Source organism: Parus major, chromosome 4 (genome assembly GCF_001522545.3).
Source record: "Parus major isolate Abel chromosome 4, Parus_major1.1, whole genome shotgun sequence".
In the NCBI taxonomy this organism is placed as follows: Eukaryota; Metazoa; Chordata; class Aves; order Passeriformes; family Paridae; genus Parus; species Parus major.
This window is the reverse complement of record NC_031771.1, coordinates 58,188,662-58,204,876: the sequence shown is the minus strand read 5'-3', so window position 1 is coordinate 58,204,876 and position 16,215 is coordinate 58,188,662. Positions and strand designations below refer to the sequence as shown.

The 16,215-nt window shown below is 39.0% G+C and overlaps 1 protein-coding gene across 2 annotated transcripts in view; it reads left to right on the top strand.

Moving 5' to 3' along the window:
* Positions 1-16,215, top strand: part of AFAP1 (actin filament associated protein 1) — a 115,051-nt gene that overhangs the window by 59,415 nt on the left and 39,421 nt on the right. For both annotated transcript variants that reach the window (XM_015625584.3, XM_015625585.3), the window contains exons 4-5: positions 10,538-10,646; positions 15,858-16,069. In XM_015625584.3, coding sequence (XP_015481070.1) covers positions 10,538-10,646; positions 15,858-16,069 — 321 coding nt within the window. The remainder of the gene's footprint in view (positions 1-10,537; positions 10,647-15,857; positions 16,070-16,215) is intronic.

The window sequence follows — 16,215 nt, the reverse complement described above, 5'->3', positions numbered from 1 at the left end:
GGAGTCCTAAAAATTTGTAGCTGATGCCAATCTCTTAATGATACATAATTGCAGTGATAAAAATACTGAGCTACCTTTCCTAGCCACTTTTCATAGACGGTGTTTTCAAAGCTGAGTGGAAAAAATTCCCTGGGCCCAGAGAATATCCTGCTGCTGGTTGCCCTTCTTCACATGGCAATTCAGAAGTCATTCTGTATGGCACCTCCTTCTGACAGCTATTCAGGACAGAAGGTTTTTTCCACTTGCTAAGTAATATCTAGTGATGGTCTCAGCCTCCAATGAAAACACATTGTGCTGATGAAGCAGGAATTTGCTGGAAGTGGGAATCAATAACTTCAAATAAACTATACACTGTTTTAAAATCTCTGGTTTAGCCCATCAGTTATTGGATGTGATGAAAATTAAAGGTTCATTTACACCACTGTTTCTCTTTATTTCACTCAGGGATTTCTGCATTCAAAAATGTTTAGTCTGAATTGGTGTTTAAGTTTCTACTTGTGTAAAGATGTGTGGGTGGGAAGGAATTCAATACTCCTTAAAGTAGTGCCAGGAGCCAGAATTATGTGTGGGCAGGTGCTGTGCAAGGTTTCCTTTGTAAATCTGTAAATAGACCTGCATATTTACTCAGGCCAAATCTTCTATCAGTTTTATTATTCATCAGCCCATGAACAAAGAGGATAAAATTCATTTTATTAAGAGACATACTGTTAACAGTTTAAACAAAGTCTCCAGTTAGTAAAACACATTAGAGCCTGGAGAGTTTTCCTGGACTCAGTGGGCTTTGAAGGGACAAAGTTGAGGGACAAAGTTGGGCCTTAGGTATACTTGAATTAAGAAAATCACTGAGCACACAGTCTCTTAGTAATTCTCTTTTGTATACATTTCCTTGGCTACATTTGGTCTAGCAGACTTTCTGTCAGGCATAGAAAGCCCAAACCCCCTCTTGCTTTAGTCTGTGTGTGCAGCTGTTTTAGGTGGCTGGCAGAGTGGAGTGCAGATAAAGCATGTGAAGCTCAAGGGCAGGGCTGAGTCCCTCCACAGAGCTGAGAGCCCAGGTGTCTGGGTGCATGACTTTGGGCTTGCCAGCAGGGATGTGCTGCTCTGAAGCTTTGTGTGGGTCAGCTGCAGAGCAGGAGGTCACTGTGTTTGAGATGGATCTGTTCTCCTTTCCTGAACCTGCTCACTGCCAGGGCTTGTCTTCAGCCTGCCCCATCCACCTCTACATCAGCAGCTGCCTTTAGGGCTTTCCCCTGCTCCAGACAAGCACGAAGCAGAGCTCGGTGATGGCTTTGGGGGAGTAACACAGCCAAGGCTCTGTGCGTGCTTCAGAGTGCTGCTGGTGGTTTAACACCTGGGGTCCCATCATTGCACTATCACCAAGCTGCTTGAAGTACATTTTCCACTCAGGCAGGAGGATAATATCTGGCGTGTCCTGCTGCTCAGATGTGCCTGAGGATTACTGGCATAAATGATGCACAGCATGACAGTGACAGAATACTTCCAGCCTCCAAGCATTTGGTTGTCATTTTACATCTGACAGTTGGTGATTTCATTGCACTGTGCTGTCCAACAAAATCAAACACAAACAGCACACTTAGCTATTTTGCCTGATTTTCACGGTGAAATCAAGTGTATGTTTTGTTTTTCTTGGAATATTGACAATTTAATAATTATTTAACTGCAACAAATGTTTAGCAAAATTCCAGAACCCTGCAGCTATGAATCAAAAGAATGGGTCATCTTCCTCCAACCCATTCCTGCACAATGCACAGTCACTCTGTAGGAGTGCTTCATATAAATGGGTTTCCTATTGTGGAGAAATGATTTTACAGCCTCCCTTTATCTGGCTGCCTGTCAGGTAAACTCTTAGATATTTATTAGAAAATGCTGAAAGGAGACAGTGTCCTTGGAGAAGAAGAAAAATCACCTGGAAATTTAAAGGATTATTGAGGCAATATATCACCAATTATATTAATAATTCCTTGCACAGAAACAAAAAAAGTGCCAGTTTTTGAGCTTTTTCTAAAGTGTACTGTGAGAAAAGTGCCATGACAGAAGCAAGGGGTCCATGTGTCAGGTGGGTACTTGGGAATCCCGGTTTCATCTACCTTTTTCTTCTTACACTGAAAAACAGTTGTTATTCACAGTTCCTCTTTAAAGATGATCTTAAGATAGTGTTAGTTTTCAGGTTCTTTCCTTAAAGAAGAGTCAAAAGCCAAAAAAATAAATTTAACAAATATTAATTTGTTTCATTCAAGCTTCAGCTTGAACAGATCTGAGTAATTCTTCCTTAATGAAGGAACAAGTAAAGAAGCCTATTTAAATTATCAGTGCAGTTACTCTTACTGCAGGCAGTGATAAAATACTAACCCTTTCAGAAACCTATCAAAATCTATTTACTAGCATTTAGGTTTCTTTAACCCACTATTTCAAAGTTGTTCCGCCATCCCAGTGTTCATTGCCAGTATTTGTGTTTAAGTAGGAGCTTTTCCTTCACCATGATATGTGTGCTTCAGATATCCTTTGTAATCCAAATCATATTCCTCTCAGATTTCATTTCATTCCACTGTATAAGAAAGGATCTATCAGTTTTATTCTGAGTTATGGTTTAGTGCTGGTGACCAATATCAGTATTTCTCCTGAGTGCCTGCTATCAGGATCATGTACTTTGATCATATGTGACCAGAACAGCAGTCTTCTGGACATACAATCAGAATCATTTAGGTTGGAAAAGACCCTTAACATCATTGAGTCCAACTGTTTTCCTAAAGCTACCACTAAACATGTCCCCACGTGCCACATCTGCATGGCTTTAAATTGCTCCAGTGGTGGTGACTTCACTGCTTCCCTGTTTCAGTGCCTGACCACCCTCTGCTGAATACATTTCTCCTAATATCTGAGCCTCCCCTGGCATGACTTGGGATTGTTAAATTTGTCCTGTTGCTTGTTACCTGGGAGATGAGACTGACCCCACCTGGCTACATCCTCCTTTCAGGTGAGGGCTCGGGTCTCTCCTGAGCCTCCTTTTCTCCAGGTTAAACACCCTCAGCTCCCACAGCCTTTAAAACTTGTGTTCCAGACCCTTTTCCAGCTCTTGCCCTGGACTCACTCCAGCACCTCAGTGTCTTTCTTGTGAGGGGCCCAAAAGGATTTGAGGTGTGGCCTCACCAGTGCCAAGTGCAGAGGGACAATCACTGCCCTGCTCCTGCTGGCCACACCATTGCTGATCCAGGCCAGGTGCCATTGACCTTCTTGACCAGCTGGGCACACTGGGATAGTGGAATATAATATGTGATTGCATAAGGAATAAGGATGAAGAAATGTACACCACCTCTCTTTTGTGTTAGCTATGTCTTGATTCCCATTTTCCATTGTTGAGGTTGGTGAATTAATGTTGATGATTTATTTCCCATTTGCAAATGGTATCACAGAAAGGTTTTAGTTAAAGCAATTACCTTCTCAGTTAATTTATAGTCTACCTGTATAGCAATACACATTGCCATATTTCAAAACTTTCCTCGTCTAAGCTGCCAGAATGAGCTGTTCTCAGCTGCCTTTAATTGGAATTTACGTCTAAACTGGATGAGTTAGAGTAGAATTGACCTTCTTTACCAAATTCTTTTTATGATCATTGTGGAGCTATTTGCCCTTTTGTCTTTTTTTAACTAGATACTGATGATCTTTGACCTTATAAGAAAATTATTAAATTACTAATGCCACAGATTTCATAGGATATTGTCCCACCATTTATTGTAGCATGCTTAGACTTCTGAACTCAGGTTTTTCATTTATTTTTTCATGCTATACCTGTCCATAAATCCTCCCCCCCACCCTGTGTTGTTCGTTAGGGATCAGATTTTTTGTTTTCCTGGTCACGCTCATTAATGTTCTGTTCACAAATACAGGGGGAAGGAATTAGGCTAGTATGTATCAGGTCTCCTCTTGTTTTAATTTGATGCAGTGCTCAGGCCCTTAGACAATTGTGTTCCAGTGGAAATGGCATTGCCTACACTTTTATCATTGTACTGCCTTGTCCTCACTGCCATGTCACACACTTGGATGAGCTTATTAACTCCTGGAAGAGAAAGGTGATTTTGTTTTTTCTGGGGAATATAGACACTTCTTTGAGCACAGTCACAATAAACAACTGAGACTGAGAGCCCAATAAACAACTGAGACTGAGAGCCCCATGATGCTTAAAATTCAGATTAATCTTTCTCATGTAATATGTATGGAAGTGTTCCCTAGCATTAATTAAAGCCCATTTCATTTCTTGGTAGACACAGACTCTTTGCTTGACATGAGTCAGGTCCATTGTTTTGTCTGAGTGATGCTTCCAGCTGGCTGTGTAATAATCTTTTATTATAAATTATGAATGATATAGAAATACCTTGTTTTTGTTTCTGGCTCATTTGCTTTCACTTTTAATTATTTTGTTAGATCTTCTGTCCCTCTCATTGAGTCTGGAGTTTATTTTCACTCCAGTCTTCCACAGAGTTTGGGTGTAACTCTTTCCAGCCACCTGTTCTTTCAGTGGTTCATTCCATGCTCCAGTCTTTTTGGTTTTATTTACTATCCCAAATGTAATTTCATACAGCAGCAAGAACTGAGACAATTTGTGTCTGGACAAATGAGTGCAGTGCCAGTCAGACAGTGCCATCAGAGACGCAAGAAGCAGCTGGGTTTTCTACTCAGTCAATGTACTGTGTTATTCTGTTACTGTTTCCACTTGTTCCTCTTCCCTGCCATCTTTGCCTTCCCCTTTCTTAGGTGAGAGGGTAATTCAGGTATCCGAGCAGATGTGCTGTATCTTGTGAAATAGTAACTCAGCTCCTCCTGAGGTGCATGTGTAAATGCTCTCCAGACAATCTTCAGATCAAACTGTGGAGCCATAGGACGCCCTGATTCATTCTTTATTGTGAGCAAGTCTGTTCAGATCTGTTTCCCATCATCAGGCTGTGCTTTCTGAGGCTGTGATCTGTTTGTAGTCACTGTACATACTAATCACTTGTCCAGTGATTCCTTTAATTAGGCTTTCACCCCCGAGTCAGCAGACACGCTCTCAGGCTGTGTCAGATGTTCCTCCACTCCCTGAAGGACAGTGTGCCAAGTGTGTGCCTTCTGTTCTTGACCTTAAACCTGCTCAAGTCCCTGTTCAGAATCACCCCCTAAGGAGAAGTTCCACTTGAGCTTATACTCATCCTCTGCCTTCCACTGTTTTCCCCCTTGCCCTCGTCTGTTCAGCACTGCAGGAGCTGGTGGGTGACCTGTTCTGCTCTTCATGGGATTCATTTTACTGAGCCTCCCATCATGTCAAACTCTGGTTGTTGATTTTTCAGGGAATTCCTTCTGGGTTTTTTTGTTGTTGTTTTTTTTTTTTTTTTCCTGGTAGCACTGGCATTGTTGAGATGTGTGCTACAATTGCATATGTGCAGTCAGAGATGGTCAGGTGGGGCTACACCAACAGCTCATCATGTGGCCGTGTTTCCCCCTCTGGTGGGACTGACAGTTACTCCTTTCCAAAATGTTGAGTTTTGTAGCTCAAAAATGGCTGGTTTTGTGATCTTTTATGCTCAGAAGTTGGGGAGATAAGTTGCTAGACTTCCTTTACGTTATTTGGCTTCCAGTTTTGTGGGCTCCAGCTGACAAGCTCAGAAATAATAACCATAGAATACAAAGCAAAGGTCAAATGAAGAATATTTATCAGCTTTTCCTTGTGTACACTTAGGCTAATGTTGCACGGCTCAATATGATCTTTATGTCCCACAAAGTCAGCACTTTTGTCCTGAATAAATCCAAGGTCCATCCAGGTCCTCAGCTGCTAGCAATGAATAGTGATTTCTCTTTAGCCCAATTTTGAATTTAGTTAAGGGCTGTCATACCAAGTGCATGGCAAGTACTAATGCCCAGTTTCCAACCCTTACAGTGTTACAAAAAAAGCCTGATTGAAATGTATGCTCAGTAATTTTGTGAATTGCATTTTACTCAGCTTCTTGGTTCATCTTGCTCTCTGGACATCCATTTTTTCACATGTGGAATTAGGGGTCATAGATGCATGCATACTCTTCCCACACCTCCAGGCTGAAGATGCAGAGGGGTTGTGCAGAGGTCCAGTCTAATCTCCAGAGCAAATGACATGTGCCCATGTCAGGGTTTCTTCTTAACAGCCCAAATTTTCCTGCTGGCTCCTGAACAGCTTTCTTAGAGATCCCCAGCATATGATCTCTTTTCTGTTCTTCAGCACTGAGGGGTGATGTGTCAGCTGGCTCCACTGGATCTGAGCTGGTGGTTGATGGAATAACACACATCTAAGTGTGGCACTTGAGCTGCTGGCAGTGTTTGCCTGCAGCACAAGTTACTGACACTGCTTTGCCCTGGAAATCCCCACATCTTAAATCATTGCATAAAGGAAGGTATTTCTTTCTATTTTCTACAGAGTGTAAGTCATCACTGGGGTATAAAGTGGTTTTATATCCTCAGGCTTCTATACTCTATACATTGTCATTTATTTTCCTTTATCTTTCAGACTGCTTTCCATATTGTCACAATATTATCAGATAGATCATCCATAAAATAAAAGTTATTGTTGATCTGGCTCAGTACCCTTGGACAGAAAGGGGGAAGTAAAGTAGTGTATCTCTTAGGATAAAGGAAGAGTTTATTTGTGGTCTGTGGAACACAGGCGGGTAGGTGGAGGGGAAGATCATAATAAGCTATTAAATTAAATTAAAATGTCCATATAAGTCTGTTTCAGAGACCAGTAGGATAACAAATTTTACTGTTTTGGTACTCTCTCTTAACAATCAATCCTGTAAGCTGGTATTGGCCACAGGATGTCTTTAATTTCATCACCAGTCTTTAGTTTCATCAGAGATCTCAACTCTGTAGTGTAATGATCACTTCATCTGCTTGGTTTCAATTAAAGCATCTCTCAGATGGTCTCAAACCCAGGACCTGACAAATGTCTTTATCAGTACTGTTTAATTATTGCTGTTATTATTCTGGACAACAGCATATTACATCTTTGACCCTTTTCCTCCAGAGAGATAAAAGTAATGCCAATTTCTTTTCTCAGTTCTTAGACCTGTGACTGAGAGAGGTGGTTTATCTTGAGAGGCAGTATTCTCTAGGTTTCTTCTCTGATGCCTGTCATTAAACAAAACAAAGACAAAAAACAAAGCAAAACAAACAGAAACAACCAAAAAATAAAACAAAGTCGGAGAAATTCATGCTAATGCCTTCCTTGTAGGTTGCCAGGTCTTTTTTTCCTGATACCACTCAAGCTACAAATATTCTAGTGTTTTTTTAGATTTAATCTTTTTACAGAATTTGTAAATAATTTTGTGGATTTTATAGCCTTTTTATTTTTTAGGTAAACTATTGAAAAGTTATTGAATAAAAAATTCATAATTCATAACTTCATCAAAATTCTTCCACTGAAAGTTGCTGAGTGGAAAGAATGAAACAATACAACTAGCAATAGTAAAACCATTAAAGAACTATAAATGTTAGTAACCAATACCAGAATGCACACATATACGTTTTTAAATATCTTGGTGGTCAGACTCATATACTCCATAGCTGCCAAAAGATGTAATGGTTTATGGTACAGATTTGAGTGAGATATTTTTATTTTGTATTTAATCAATTTCAGGGTTTTTTTTTAATACTAAAACAGCCCTTCTTTTATCAGAAAGTATTTAATGTTGGATGTTTCTGTTTCTTCCTTTTAAAAAAAAAATAAAAATTTATAATTGTTTTCAACTTTGTTATGGCAAGCACTGCAAAATGCATTTCAGAGAGGAGGGCCCAGTTAATTCAGCAATGGATTCCATCTGTGTTGACGTTGGCTGCACAGCCCAGCCCGCCCCAGCTGTATGAAGTAACTGGTGCTCCAGCAGGGTCAAAATCAGACAAGCACCATTTGTGTTTCATTTCCTTTTTTCTTTCTTTCTGAATAACATTTTGTCTAAAAACAAGGATTTTTTTTTTTTCCTCCTGATCTTTATTGGAACCTCTCATTTGTCCCTGGATAAAATACAGCTTTGAAACCTCGGTGCTGTGTCAAGTCAGAATTGGAATGACTCAGGACATGTATTTCCTGGGTGAATGAGGTTCAGTAATGATAGGAATTTCATATATTGTGTACACCTGAAGGAAAAAATGGTTTAAGGCTAGCCCAAGAAATTAATTTGTCTAATGAAAAAGGTGGTATGAATCTATACTGCCCCAGGAACAACTGGGACCCCAACTAATGAGAACAAGGTTCTAGCCATTTGTGTGAAGGGGAAAAATCAACTCTTTGCAGGCAGTTCTGCCTCTTGTGTCTGTCACTTCAGGCTACACAGAGGTGATATGTGTCAAGAAATTAGTAATTGCTGTCAATTTTCCAACAGTAATGAACATGCAATAATTTTTAATGTTCCTAATGCCTGTTGTGCAGCAGCAGCTAACCTTGAAAGACTCATTTATTTTGTCATGATGTGCAGGTTGTCAATTTGGTTTTTTTAGCAAAATTACAGGGTCACTACACTAAAAATCCTATTTTTTCTTTATTTTGCTTCTTCGACAGATAATTTCTCTAGCAAAGCTGCTCTGTGAGGAAATTGCATTTGGTTCACATTGTAGGTAACAGTAATTGCCAACTGTAACTTGTAATTGATTGTGATGTAAGAAGTTGGCTGTATCATTTGATAATGGAAGCAGTATTAATGTAAATTTCAATCTGACCAGGAGTTTCTGTGTTCAGTCATGAATCAGTTCATTGTTCATGGAAAAGTTTCTGACTTTACTTGGTGTGCAAAGGTAAGTCCATGCTGGATGAGCTGAAGGGCAGGGTTAGTCACGAGCTCCTTGCCTTCCTGCACACTGGGAATGCACAAGCACTTACCTGCAAGGTGGAATAACCCACTTGATACCAGTTTTAACTACAGAGCACCCTAAGGCTCATCTTAGTGATGGTGTTAAGAATTAGGTGACTGGTGTAGGTGTGCAATCAGCAATGAGATTTGGAGATGTATAGCTTTGAAATATTCAAAGATGAATCCAGCCCTGAAAGTAATTACCCACACAAGTAATTTCATTACAGTTAATGCTGGATGTTATTAAAGCTCAGGCTCCTCCCAGGTGACTTCAGGTCTGTAGCAGAAGAGGAGCACAGTCCCTGTGGCCTCATCTGTGTGGTGTGGAGGAGGGCTCTGCTAGACTGGTCAGCCCACCTGAGGTACAGACCAAAAGCATCAGTATCTGACCAGTTTCTCACTTCAGTATCTCCGTTCATGCCCTTGGTTTACACTGGATCAGTCCAATGCAGACAAACACCGTTGCATCTCTGGCATTGCATGGAAGGGAAAAAAAAGAAACAAAACCCGATGTATTGAAAAAGTGTCACTGCAGAAATGAGACTCTGCTTAGCAAGTTAAATTTTGGTAATCATGCAGTAAACCATTGGTGCTTAGAAAAGGCTTCAGTATTTTCTCTAACACATAAATATGAAACTAAAAATTTACAGCAAATAGGAATGGGTTCCATAAAATACAGTTGTACTCATTAAGGAAATAGAACAGTAAAATAATATGGAAGAAGCCACAAAGTACTAAATTTACTTGGTTATTATATCAACATATCAACAGTTGGTCAGTTTTAAATTTAAAACAGGTTTATATTTAAGAAAAGTATTTGATAGTTTGACCTAGTATTTGATATATTTATTTTATAATGTAATAGTTTCTTGATGCTTCAAACATTTCCTTGTTTGTAGCTCTCTGTAGAAATGGCACTATAAACATCAATACATATATTAAGAATTGATTTGCCATTGAAAAAACACCTATTGTGAAAATATGGTTAAATTTTCTGTCCTTAGTCTCTGCCAGCCCAGAGACTGTTTGCTGCTGCAATATTAATAATTTTAGGTGTAAAACACTAATAAATAAGCCTTAACACTATAAAGTGGTCTATGCATAGAAATCTCTTGCCTACATAGACCCATTATATTTCCAGTTCTTAAATGTAGAACTATATCTTTTCAGAACTTTTACCACCTAATGCTGTTGTAGAGAAAAATTCTTTTAATGTAGCTGTTATATTGATTTTGCCATCCTTAACAATGACAAGTAGGATTCTATGGTGTTTATCATCTCCAAAGGAGGAAATGCAAGAAGGTTTTGTTTCCTTATCATGAGCAGATGTAAAGGTCTGGACAATAATGACACAGTTAAAAATCTATCAACATGTTATGAAGCATAATTAAGTTGCTTACCTGCTTCAAGTCTCAACCTTTACTTACTATTGTTTAATTATAACAACTTGTGAGGAACCTGAGATTTGGGCTTGCTTCTCATCTAAAAGATGCTACTTGCAGAACATCTAATTGAGCCCTCCAGAGCCTTGCCTTTGGAGATAGTTAATATAAGAAACAGTCACAGGGTTTTATGAAGCTGCTTGCACTGGCACTGATCATGAGCAGATGGTCTGTCCACGTTTAATTTAACACCTTGTTGTTCTGTAATCACTTTTTCTTTCTTTGTTCATTTAGCCACCAGATAATGGGCCTCCACCACTGCCAACATCTTCCCTTCCTGAAGGCTATTACGAAGAGGCAGTGCCACTTAGTCCTGGGAAGGCTCCTGAGTACATCACTTCCAGTGAGTAAGATATTTCCAGGCAGTTTCTGAGCAATTGGCAATTCCAGTGCCCTTCAGCTTTTTTAGTATTTGAGAACCCCTTTTCTGCTGGTGCTGTGGTGATGTCTTGTAAGCGTTACTTTGACAATTTGGGCCAGTTCTGTTTGTCTGCTTGAACCACAATCAGACAACTTTTAGACTGCTTTGAACCTCAGATGATGGGGGCATTGGACCAGGAGTCCAGAGTTAAATATTGCCCAGAGTAAACCCCTGTAAACTGATCACACTGTGGATGTAAAGGTCTCAGAAACTGGTACTGACCTGCACATCTCCCTGCTGTTTCTCTATTGCACTGAATTGCTTACTAAAATAGACAAATAGAAAGAAAAAAAAAAAAGGAATTCATGGGAAGATGTGATTTGCAGCATTTCTGATGACACATTGTGGAAAGGGGTGAATTGGTGACAGCAGCTCCCACAAGCCATGTGTGAAGCCCATGACAGTCCTTTTGTGACCACTTGTTCAGGGCAGTAGAGAGAGGGCTGCTTCTGGCTGCCTGCCAGAACAACACTGCAACACCCAAATGCTCTTTCTCACACACAAATACTTCCCCAAAGACCTGTGCACTTCAGTGGAGCTGTGCTGAGGGCACCCTGATGAAACACTGAAATGACTGCTGTGACCTTTACACAGGGTCAGTCAACAGCAAATTATGGACCATCTTTTGCTGCTTTTTTATTGGCTGGGGTAATTTATTACTTGTGTGGGGCTGATTTATCACTAATCATTATTTTCTATGCTCCAAAGATTAAAGGCATATCTTCCCCTATTTTATAGCCATTTTAATGATTTTAAATTACCTCTCTGTTCTTAAAATATGCATAGGAGTCACCTTAAAACTCAAATACTATTCATCTGTACACTGCACAAACTGATGTTATCTAGCAGCTTTTAATTAACCTAAGAAATGCAAGGTAAGAAAGAGTTTCATGTACTGGAAAGCAAATGAAAGAACATACAGACTTAGAAGAGCAGCAGAATCACTCTCCTCTTCATTTTCCCCCTTGAAATGCTGCAGGGTGCTCCTGCTACACCCTGTAACCCAGTGGGATCCTGACTTGGATTTTGTTGTTAAACAAAACCATGCTCAGGCAGAAAAATATTAATAGTGCAAACTTTAATACCACTGCTAAAAATCACCTAGGGAAAAACAAGACTAAGTATAAAGCTGATTTCTTATTGTACCTAACCATTTAAATGCAGAAAAATGCTTAGGATATCAGCCTTAAAAGTTCATTAATAATTCCATAATTTATGTATCTCCAGACATTTAAAGCTCTGTTAGTGTGACTTAGCATCTTGCTTGCTGAGATTTTGTTTTATTTTCTTATGTTCTGAACTTTATTATATCTTAAGAATTGTGTTAAAAGAATTCCTCTCTTCACTGGTAATGAAGTTGCTTTTAAATTCAATGTGCAATTAGTAATACATCTTCACTCATTCAAAACATCCATTAAATCCAGTAGTGTGGTAATTAAAAACAGCTACCAAAGAGTATTAAAATATATGACCTTAGTTGTTTGGAGTATTTGAGATAGAGAAGACAGTAGAAAAAAGTACTTGAGGTAGAAGCAGTGCAAGAATACATCTGTTGGGATAGATATAATTATCTTAAGTAAATCTTCCTATGGAATATTTTTGTAACATCATTAGTAGCAAGAAGACTTACATACCATGTGTCTTACCTGTAAAAGCAAACAAGCACTGAAGAAAATTGCAGAACATGGCCATGAAAATGAAATATCCCTAACTTTCCCCAGTTCCTCTAATTGGTTTGTAAATAAGTGCTTCCATGTAGATGAAAGCAAGAGTGTGTATGACTTGTCCAATAATTCTCTCTGTATTAAAAGCTACTGATCAGTGCAATATGCCTAAATTAATAGAGATTAGTTTTAGGAATACACTATTCAAATTATATGAAATTCCACTGTAATTTTCACCTCATAACAGTGGGAATTTTTTCTGAACATGAAGGTGAAAACCCAATGTCAGAAGAAGTCAGATTAATCAGAAAGTGCCAAATATGCAGAAACTGGTATATTAACAGCACTGGAACATGTTGTATCAGTGCATCCTTACCCTCTGAGACTTAACAGATAAATGCTCTTTGTTCTAGGGAGAGAGAGATTTTTATCCACATGCTAGTTTGTGTCTTGGAGCCTGGAAACCTTGTTTTGGATGTGATAGAGCAGTTTGGAGAACAAGCAGTAGAAGCAGGATGTGGTAAAGAGGAGCCAGTATCATCAGGGATGATATGAGCACTTCAGGGTGGGCATCCTTCTGGTGTGAGTCACACAAGTTCTTCATCAGCCAGGAGTCCCACAAACCAAGGGAGATATGAGGAGTGTTTAATGGGCAGGATATGGCAACAGGTCCCCAAAGATCCCATTAGCCTGGGTCAGGATGGGAGTCTCAGAAGTTCCTGTTGGCTTTCATCTCTTAGAAACAGAGATTTGGATAAAGCTGTGACTGCAGTTCCAGCAGAGTCCCTGAGCATACAGCTTATGGCTAACAGGAAATCTGCACTTGGAATGCTTGTGAGCCACACAGGAAATACCTGTAGGGTATTAAACATGCAGAATTTCAGTTTCTACTGTGAAGTCACAATCAGCACTTTTTACAATTATTTTTTTCTGGAAAGTGGTAGAACTTGCTTTAAAAAAATAAATAATAGGTTTCAATGTTGTGAGGAAGAAGCAATTATTTAACCAAGTAAATTTGCTAGTAATAAGGCAAGATTGTTGCATGGGGTTTATAGTCAGAAGAAAATCAACTTTTCTCTGTAGGGCAAAGGGATGACCTGTAATTTTTACCCAAGGTGAAACATTCTTTACTGCAATATGGAAAAGTTAAATCATGATCTAAACAGAGAAGAAAAACAGTGTGTTGAAACAGATTCAAATTCTTAATTCTTTTGATTGATGCACTTAAAAATGTAGTCCTCTGATAGAAAAGTCTCTGTCATGCAAACTTCCTATCTTCAGAGTGCAGAAAAATGACCCAGCTCCACTCTCTTGGGAAGAATATACTTGGAGATTGTCCCCCCTGTAGAGTTAAGCTTCAAGTTCATCTGATAAAATTTATCCCCTAGACACTCTTGCATTCAAAAGGTAGTTTCTTACTGGAAAAATCTCATTAGTAATGACACAGAAAAATTCTACCAGAATACTGCATCCATATCTCAACATATGAGCAGTGAGTTCTTACTTCTGCGTCTTATCTAAAAAAAAAACAAAACCTGTTTTAGAATAATGTTTTTGTCAAAACCAAGGCAAAATCACAAATGAGGGAAAAGAATGTTGTAGAAAGGGACCAAACATTGACATGAACATTGTGACATTGGCATAGCTGCAACAAAGATCACAATTGAATATAAGAAAGGATGAGGAGGTTATGGGCACTAATTACTTTCTTGAAAAGGGAAAGCCAGGAGCTGAAGAAGAAGTTCCCAGAGAGATGGCAGCTTTATTTTATGGCAGCTTGTCACACAGCCTGTGCCTCTGGCAGATCTTGAAGAAGCTGATTTACTGATCAGACCTTCCAGTTTGTATTTGGTGGCTCCCTGTGAATTGTTTGGTCTCAGTGCCCAGCAGGCTGGGACTCTGCTGTGTGTTTGTTACTGGTCAGTGATGGCTCAGGCATTTCCTGATGTTTCTGGGTTAAAGTTTGTGGAAAGCTGCTCTGAAAGAAGTTGGAGCAGGGACAATGTTTTGGTTTGGTTCTGGGTTTGGGGGGTGGTTTGTTTAGGCTTTTTTTCTTTCTTCAGGGGTAGGAAGGATGAAGCAGAAAGTTCTACTAGATCTTATATATTCTTTTAAATACATATTCAAAAAATAAATACTTTGGAATAAATGTTTCCAAATCTGACAGTTTAAATATTTGCCCTGAGTTTCTCCATCCTCCTCTTGATTTTTGTAATGCAAGTGAAAAATTGGAATGTTTTCCCACTGATAATCATCTGAGGCTTTTACCACTTGCCCATATGGAGCTGCCCCAAACCAAACACCCTGTAGCATAATTGACCAGAAAATGGCAATTCAGTTCTACAAATAAGCTTCCAGGACTTTTAAGTTTTACTTTCATTTCATTTTGGGCTGAAAGTATACTGTTTCATCCACTTTTATGAAAACACAAATTGGATCAGAGTATCTAATTTTGATTCAGAGATGTGAGGTATGTTCCATTCTGACTGTGCTCATAGGGAGGAACTGATGCAGAATCAGCTTTCCAGCAATCTGCTCTCTTGTCCTCTTCCCAGTTATTCCAATTCTCCTTCCTACATCCCAGTTGTTTCCTAATTACCTAGCTTCTGGCCTAAAAATATATCAAAGTTTACATGAAATGTTTAGATGAAATTTTAAAAACATTCCAGTCAGTTTTCCTGCATGTGAATGTGTGCCAGTGGATAACAGGCTTTGTGGTGTCACTATCTGAAGGGCTTTACATACATACACCCACAGAAACAAGTATGGATGGTGGAAGAGAGGGTTCTGTGATAATGGCATAACAGTTTGATACTTCAGGGTACTGCTAGATCTTTCTGCAATGTTGAAAATGAAAGGCCTGAAGAAAAATTGTTCAATTAAAACAGAGGCTTGCCATTCCATCACCAAACTTGGAGCAGAATTAAGCAGCACAGAACAAAAGATTTTTCACAATGCTTTTACCTTCATCAAATCTATAGTTCAAGGGACAGCACTGTCTATTAAACACTAATTGTAGCAGTATAGGGGCTGTATTTGGGAGTTATATGAAATGTTATGGTGGGTAGATACTGCTCCATAATGTGTTCTTATGACCTTTGTCATATGGGGTGTCTGTTTCTCCATGTGATGTACTAAAGCAAGATGAAGATATCTCTCTGTGAAAGAATTACAAAAAAATTAAGCTAGCTGTCCAATAATATTTTGAAGATAATGAAAGACTATCTGAAATTCTAGCTATGTATTCCCCAGCTTACAGTTTCATTAAAATTCACAAGATGTCTGTTTGGGTCTTCTATAAAGTTTCTTATTGGCAAAGTATCTTTTTTTAATTAACTGAAACAGTAACTTGTTCATGGCTGACTTTCAAAAGCTTTCACTTAAAATGAAGCATCTTGAGGTTTTCAGTTATTTCAATGTGCTTCATGGCTAAGTGTTTTAACCTAACACTTTTACACTTTTATTAAAGATTATGACTCAGATGCTATGAGCAGCTCTTACGAATCCTACGATGAAGAAGAGGAGGATGGAAAGGGGAAGAAAATGAGACATCAGTGGCCTTCTGAGGAAGCCTCTATGGATCTGGTGAAGGATGCCAAAATCTGTGCCTTCCTGCTTAGAAAAAAACGATTTGGGCAATGGACCAAACTACTGTGTGTTATCAAAGAAAACAAACTACTGGTAATTCTTATTTTTAGCTAGCTGTATTTTCTTTGTACCTTTTAGATGATGTATTTATTTTTACAGGAATCTGATTTTTGGAATATGTTCTGCAAACGGTGGCCAAGTCTGCAGTAACCTCACCAAAGAGTTCAGTCATGATTTAC